General features: G+C 58.1%; 1 protein-coding gene across 1 annotated transcript in view; it reads left to right on the top strand.

Moving 5' to 3' along the window:
* Positions 1–7,917, top strand: part of ASS1 (argininosuccinate synthase 1) — a 29,430-nt gene that overhangs the window by 6,179 nt on the left and 15,334 nt on the right. The window contains exons 4-6 of the mRNA XM_006105673.2: positions 1,118–1,208; positions 3,638–3,722; positions 4,477–4,541. Of these exons, the coding sequence (XP_006105735.2) occupies positions 1,118–1,208; positions 3,638–3,722; positions 4,477–4,541 (241 nt within the window). The remainder of the gene's footprint in view (positions 1–1,117; positions 1,209–3,637; positions 3,723–4,476; positions 4,542–7,917) is intronic.

The raw sequence follows: 7,917 nt of genomic DNA, 5'->3' as shown, positions 1-7,917 counted from the left end.
GGCAAGCGGGAGGGCCCAACCGGGGGAAGCCCGCCTGCCAAGGGCCCCAAGGCCTGAGGGCCTTGGCTCCACCCACCCTGAAAACCAAGCAACAATGTTTGTTGAAGGACCCTGGTGGGGTGCCCTGCCCCTGGCGGCAGCCACGGCCCCTCCCCCTCGGGCCTGGGTGTTTTTCATCGGTGGATGGGGTTAACAGTGCTTTGCCCCAGGGTGGCTGGAAGGGACTCGAAAAGAAATCTGTGCCATGGGCCAGGGGAGTGGGGGGTGTTTTGCAGGGTTTTAAAAGGGAAAAGATTTAGGGGGACTGTGCTTCCCAGGGATGTCCAGCAGGTGGACAGCGGCTGGGGCCCGGGGGTGCCCACAGCAGGCCATGAGCAATCAGGCCCGAGAGGCCCCGTCCCACCGGCACAGCGCCAAGCCAGAGCCCGGGGGCGGTGGGGGGGAGGGCAGGTGCGGGGAGCCGAGGCCTCGGACGCAGGAGGGAATTTTGAGAATTCCAGGCAGCCAGCCGCCCTCCGTGGCTGCGTGGAGACGCGAGGCCCATTTTCTGACGCGCCCAAGGAAAAATATACATAAGGGTTGATGTGTTTTCAAATGGGTTTTTGCTTTGCTTTTCTGTTTTCTCCCTGTGAGTATTAACCTCGGGGACCCGGGGCCGGCTCGGCTCGCTGGAGCACCTGCTGGGGTCACGCGTAGTCATTAGCTTTGCGGTCAGTGCAGAATAAACCCCAATCCTGGGAGCCTGCGAGAGCGTGCGCGCCCGCTCCCGGGAAGCCCGCCAATGCGCCTCGCGCCTCCAGAGTCGCCCTTTTCCTGCCTGACTTGTTCCTCTCCTGCTGTATTCTACCTCCAGCTGTGGGGGCGTCGAAGGAAGAGATGAGATCAAGTTGAGGGGAAAAATTGTCTGATTTCTTGAGCCCTTTGTTTCCCAGGCCCCTGGCAAGCGGGGCTGGCTCGGGCTGGGGGCGGGGAGGCCTGCTGGACTGTGCCAGCAGCCCCCCGTTTCTAGAGAGGGCAGAGATCTCTGCAGGAGGTGGGGTGCAGGGAGTCGGGGTCCGGCATGGCGGGACTTGGCTCTGGGCACCCCGGTCACTAACCTCTTTCTGTCTTTTGTCAGAATCAAGCCCCTCCAGGCCTCTACACAAAGACCCAGGACCCGGCCAAAGGGCCCAACACCCCTGACATCCTTGAGATTGAGTTCAAGAAAGGTAGGTGGTGGCCCGGCCCCCGTGGCTCAGTGGTTGAGCATCAACCTATGAACCAGGAGGTCACGGTTCGATTCCCGGTCAGGGCGCAGGCCTGGGTTACGGGCTCCATCCCCAGGGTGTGCAGGAGGCAGCTGGTCGATGATTCTCTCTCATCATTGATGTTTCTCTCTCCCCTGCTCCCTTCCTCTCTGAAATCAATAAAATATATTGTAGAAAGAGAGGTAGGTGGCCACCCTTCAGGACTTGAGAGGGTGGGCTCGGGGCCCTGGCTCCTTATTGCATCCTGGAAGGCTGGGCACGAGCCCTCGGCACCCCTCCTGCATTTCTGGAGGTCAGAGTTCAATCAGGGGCTTTGATGGCTCCCAACCAACCCCTTCAGACCCATGGAGCCTCCAGGCTTGGGAGGAAGGCACCTCGGCTGCTGTCCACCAGCTCACAGGCGCCAGGTTCAGTGTGAGAGCATTCCAGCTCGAGCAGCCACTTTGGGGAAGTCACTCGGCTTAGAGAGCTGGCCTGAGGGCCGCACTGGCCTCAGCTAGCCCCCAGTCAGCTGCTTGACGCTTCGCCCCATGCCCCAACCCAGGGTTCAGACCCCACTCTTGCTTGAGTCCTGATCTCCATCCTCACTGCTATCACCAAGAAGTGTTTGCTGGCCTGGCCTGGGTGCCCTGGCACCAGGGACACCCCTTGCTCTGGGGGACGGAGGGGAAGGCAGGGCAGGGCATACCTGGTCATGGGAGGAGCAGGACCAGGATCAGGCTAAAGGCTTGGGTGGAAGGAGAGCCTTTCCAGGAGGCTGGGGAAATCAGGGAGGCTTCCTGGAGGAGGTGGTATACTGGGCAGGAGTTTGGGGAACCGAGAGGGGGCATGAGGCATGGAGGCTCTTGGAACTTTAATTATTGCCTCTCCCTGGCCTTTCCCAGCAGCCTTGCCGAGACAGCGGGCATGTTCTTCTCCTCATTTGTTCAAACCCTTGAGTTTCATGCACTTGGGCACCTAAGGATTCTCGGTCTGAGGCCCCTAAAGGCAACTGGAGCGCTAAGTCCCTCTTGTGCCCACTCTGTCAGGCCTAGCTAGTTGGGGCATCATCTCTGAGAAGATGGTGGGACAGACCCAGGTAGTGCCCCCCCACCCCGGCCACGATCCCCCAGGAGCTCAGGAGAGCCATGGGGGCGAGAGAGCCGGACAGGAAACGTGATCCATTTTCATGATTCGGGGACTGTCTGGAACAAAATAGACGGGAGGTTCCCTCCCCGGCCAGTCCCCATTCACCCGCTAGTTAATTTATTTGAAGTTTTAATCTAATTATTAACTATTTTAAAGGCTAAGAGGCTTTCTCCGGCAGCAGCACCAACAATGTCAGCCCCTTTCTGGGGCAGGCCCCGTCCACGGCTGGGCGAGGGAGGGGACAATGGGGCGGAGGAGGCAGAGAAAGGGACGGGGAGAGGCGGGGGGTGGCAAGAGGGGCTTAAGGTTCATTATTGGGCAGACTTACATTTAATAGCAATTTACAACCAAGTTATAAAACCCCTGGAAATGGGGGTGAAGAATGGGGAGGCTGACAGCGCCTTGAGCGAAGCCCCTCCGAGCGGCGCCCGGCTAATAAAGACTCGAAAGCCGCTATTGAGCCCTGATTGGCACCCGGTCGCCGGCTCCATGGTAATGAGCTGGGCAGATGGGTGGGGGATTAGCCGCCAACTTTGAACAGCCTTTCTTTGTCACTGTTACAGCTCTCTTGTTAGTCCCCTAATACATTTATTGCTCATTTCACACCGCTCGAGAAAGTGCCCCTTGCTATTCAAAGTCAACCCCGAACCCACCCACTGGCCCCCCCCTTCCACCCCCCTCGGTCCCTCCGGAGCGGCCACCTCCCTCCTGCCCTCCTGCCACCCCAGACCCCACTTCTCAGAATTCAGGGTGCCTGCTGGAGCGGGCACCGTCTCACCCCCATCAATCAGATGGCTGCGTGCGGGACTGGGGTGTAGGGCTGGGGGCCGGGGGTCTGCCTGACAGACACGCAGGGTATGTGTGTGTGTGTGTGTGTGTGTGTGCACCTCGGCCGGGCGGCCCCCCGGTAACTGGTGGGACAGAAGGTGCTCCTGGCATAAGACAATGGTGGAGCGTGAAATTCAATTAGTTCAGGGCCTGGTTCCAATTTCACAGCCCCTAAATGCAAAAGGGGCAAGGAGAATGGGAAGGGTGGGGGAGAGCGTTTTTATTGCATTTTCCCTTTCATTCCGGGGGGCTTTCTCGCCCCTCCGCTCCCCCCAGCAGGCCTCAGCCTGCACAGGGCTCTTCACGGAGTCATTTGGAGTCCATATCTGTCACATCCATTTAAGGCGTTGCGGGCGGAGGGAGAGGGCGGGGTGGCAGGCCCGGCTCCCCCGGAGCTCCAGCCCCAGGCCCACTGCCTTCCCCTCCCGCCTCAGGGGTCCCCGTGAAGGTGACCAACGTCAAGGACGGCACCACCCACCGCTCGTCCTTGGAGCTCTTCGTGTACCTGAACGAAATCGCGTGAGTGTCCGCCCCGCCCCGGGAAACGCTGTCTGTGGCCAGCACGGGCCGGCCATTGCGGTTGGTGGTCCTGCCCAGGGGCCCCGGAGCCAGGCCTGCGCCCCACAGGCAGCCTGGCCACCGCCCCATGTCCCTGGTTGGAGTCCCTGCGGCCTTGTCTTGGAAGGTGACACCCCAGGGGGGTCTCCTGCACCTCGAAGCAGCCCCGCTGGAGCCTCCAGCTCTCGGCTGGATCTGGGACCAGGAACAATGAGTAGAGGTTGGGGCTGGTGCCACGCAAGGCCCGAATAGGGAGGTCACGGCAGTTACGCCTTAAACCAGTGGTTCTCAACCTTCTGGCCCTTTAAATACAGTTCCTCATGTTGAGACCCAACCATAAAATTATTTTCGTTGCTACTTCATAACTGTCATGTTGCTACTGTTATGAATCGTCATGTGAATATCTGATATGCAGGATGGTCTTAGGCGACCCCTGTGAAAGGGTCGTTCGACCGCCAAAGGGGTCGCGACCCACAGGTTGAGAACCGCTGCCTTAAACTCGCCGTGTGACAAGCGACCTCTTCTGTGCCCGGGCCTCAGTTTCCCCACGTGTACAGTCTTCTAAGTCTGAGGACATCCGAGGTGATGCCTGGCGTCCTGCCTGTGGCCCTGGGGCGGGCACAGCCCAGATGGGCCCCAACTGCGGACGCGGGTGGTGGCGTCGAGGCCGGGCCGGTGGCAGGGCCTGGCTCCGAGTGACCCCCTCTCCCCACAGGGGCAAGCATGGCGTGGGCCGCATCGACATCGTGGAGAACCGCTTCATCGGGATGAAGTCCCGAGGTGAGTCTGCCGCCCCCTCGGGGCCGGCCTCGGACCCGGAGTCCCCCCAGGTCCCCGTCCCGTTCAGGCGCTGCGACTCCCTGCTACATCGGTGGCTGGGCCAGGCCCTTCGCCCCCACCCGACTCCGTCTCCCTCCTGAAATGGGGTGGAGGGTGCCTTGCCACTGGCTTCGGAGAGTTTTGTGGGGAGAGCTGTCCCAGGGCAGGGAAGAGCCTGGGGGTCCAGGAGAGGTTCCGAGGAGAGAGGAGGGCAGGCTCTTCTGGGCCCGGTTGCGAGGCAGACGGTGCAGGGCTGATTCTGTGTCGTTAAGGCTGGACGGAGGCCGGCTGGCAGGTAGGGGGGTCCTGCCAGAGAGGGCGCTGTGGGATGACAGGCGCTGTGAGCAGCCCGGAGGTGGTGGGTGGGGGCTTTCCTAGGCCAGGGCTGCCACCTCGGCCAGACTGCCCAGCCCCTACCGCCTCTGGCTAGGCCAGGAGGGAGGAGAGTTTGGACCCCAGCAGGCGCCTCTTTCTTCTCTTAGTATCAGAGCCTGTGACTCCCTCTGTCCGTCACTCACCCCGTCATCGCCACCACGCCCTCCCCTCGAGGACTCGGTTTCCCCATCCATTCCAGGGGGTCTCGGCTCCCTGTGGGTCTGATAGAGCTCTGCTCGGGGAGTCCCAAGAGGGAGGGGGCCAGCTTTCAATAGTGAGAGCCCTGGAACTGAGTACCTGAACTTTTAAATGCGGCCGTGGGGGTGGGGTTCCCTGTGTTGGCAGGTGTTCATACCGCTTTGCTTAGGGTCGATTTAAAAAGATAAACCAGATAAATCCAGGCTGAGGTGTTATCATGGCCTTCGCCCTTCAAGACGTTTAACGAAGATCCTAAAATCCAAAGAGAGCCGATGGCAGATTTCAGCTGTTGGAAAAGGGGGCTGGTGCGGGAGGCAGGACGCTGGGGTTCTCACCCCAGGGCGGCCCTGCCCTGCCCAGTGACCTTGGACTTGTCATTCCTGGGCCTGTTTCCCCAGGTGCCGTGTGATAGGCGTGGGGGGAGTCCATCCTTGGGGCTCTGAGCTGTTAGGGTTTGCCTCCGGAAGTGTGGGGAGTGGCACGTGGCCTCGTGGCCTCGGCCTCTCTCCTCTGTGGGGCTGGGCTGTGATGGAAACAACCTAATTGAAACGCTCTTGGAAAGGCCTTGCGGAGAACAATAGTGCTGATTAGCTGCTGCCTTTTACCCTCTCTTACCTTTGTCTCTTACCTCTATTCACATCTGATTAAAAGCCCTTTTGTCTCAGTCTGCCCTTGGGAGCCCTCACAATGTAAGCCCTCCGAGGCAGACCTGGGAGGGACCTTGGGGAGCCTGAGACCAGCACCCTCATTGTATAGACCAGAAAGCGAGGCTCAAAGTTACAGGCTCGGGGGTGGCAGGCCCTGGACGGATGCTCCAGATCCAGACAGGCTACTAGTAAGAGCTTTAGTCTGGACTATGGCCCATCTGGGTTCTAGACCAGGTATCGCAGCAGGACCTGGAGCAGGGGAGGTGCTCCAAAAATGACTGTGGCCCCAGGAGGATGCTGAAGGGACAAGGCAACCTATGCCCTCTGGGAGCTTAGAGGGGTCCACTAAGGGCCCTATTGTCATGCCCCTTCTGTGCCCTTGGCAGGCATCACTAATTGATTGTGGATGTGTCTCGGTGCTTCAGGCAGTCACGACCAGTGATCAAGATTGGTATTTATGGTGAAAATGAGTTTCCTTATTGGAAAGCCAAGCACTGGCCTGAGGTCACTCTGAGGGACCTCCTGCTAGGCAGGGAGAGCCAAGCAAATTGGAACTGAAGGAGGTAGTGATAAAGGCCTGGTCTGGACTAATCTGGGAAGACATCCTGGAGGAGGAGGTGGCAGGAGAATAGGCATCAACCGGTAGATTATGGGCTAGAGAAGGTGGATCGGGAGGAGTAGGAAAGGTCGGAGGTGCCCCAGGTGGCCAGTTGGGTGGTGAGTTGGATCTGATGGGGGCTGAACCCCTGGAGACCTGGCAGAGGTTGGTATAGAGCAGTGATGGCGAACCTATGACACGTGTCAGAGGTGACACGCGAACTCATTTTTTGGGTTGATTTTTCTTTGTTAAATGGCATTTAAATATATAAAATAAATATCAAAAATATAAGTCTTCATTTTACTATGGTTGCAAATATCAAAAAATTTCTATATGTGCCACGGCACCAGAGTTAAGTTAGGGTTTTTCAAAATGCTGACACGCCGAGCTCAAAAGGTTCGCCATCACTGTTATAGAGGGTCTAGGCTTTGGTGCCCGGCTTGAGTCCCCATCCTGGCTCCATCACCGCTGTGAAAGCAGCAGCCTCCCTGAACCTCAACTTCTTCTGTGAAATGGGTTGTGTTAGGTCAAATCTGGAGAGCTGTTGGCCCACCGTAGGTGCTGAGCCTGGATGGTAGACTCCATCTTTTCCCCAGAACTGGGTGCCATCACCACTGCAGGTCGGAGCCAGGAGACTGGCAGGCAGCTCTGACTTCCTTGGTAAGAATGCCACCCACCAGAGGGACAGATGCCTGCAGTAGAGCCTGCACCACGCCCAAGTAGTGTGTGTGTACCCGAGGGGCTGTCCCTCAAGGCACAGGATGCGGTCACACAACTTGCTGTGTGGCCTCAGGCAAGTTGCTCTCCCTCTCTGAACTGCTGTCCAAGGTGGGGAAGACAGGTGATGTTGTCATCTCCCTTTGGAAGTTCTAAGTCACCTATTTTCTTACTTGGTTTGGGGGGTGAGAGAAGAAAACTGTTTCCTAATTTTAGGCGCTATCTTGTTGTTATTTCTCCACGCCCAGTGATTGGTAGTGAGGACGAAAGAGCGGGGCAATAAACTGGGACACTATGGATTCGCCCGCTACGGGGTTTCTATTAAGTCTACGGTAATGGGAGAGGCTGTTAATTGCCAACTCTATTGAGGGCAGAGCAGGAGGACTATTGTCCGTATCTCTGTGACAAGGGGAAATGTCATTTGTATCGATTTTACAAAGCTCATAATTGCAATTCGTTAAGGGCTTGTTTATTTGTGTTGTGTTTCATTTTTTTGTTTTTATTTGGTTGGTTTTCTGTGTGTTTTCCCCCGGAGTTGGAGTGTCAGGGAGTTGGGCAGTGCCGGTGCCCTGGGTCTGAGGTGGCCGGCTCCGTGGCATCAGGGGCCATGGGGGCAGGGGGCCGGGGGCTGGGGAAGCCGCAGTTGGAGTAGCTTTCGCTGTATTGTGGCTGTTCACATCGTCATTATCACATTATCTTTTTAACTCTGGAGGGGGGCTAATTAAGTGAAGTAAATGAAATCAGTGGGGAGGAGAAGGGGGGCCAGGCAGGCAGGGGGAGAGCAGGAAAGGAGCCAGCTCAT

Source organism: Myotis lucifugus, unplaced genomic scaffold (genome assembly GCF_000147115.1).
Source record: "Myotis lucifugus unplaced genomic scaffold, Myoluc2.0 scaffold_713, whole genome shotgun sequence".
Classification (NCBI taxonomy): domain Eukaryota; kingdom Metazoa; phylum Chordata; class Mammalia; order Chiroptera; family Vespertilionidae; genus Myotis; species Myotis lucifugus.
This window is presented reverse-complemented; position numbering and strand designations above follow the sequence as displayed.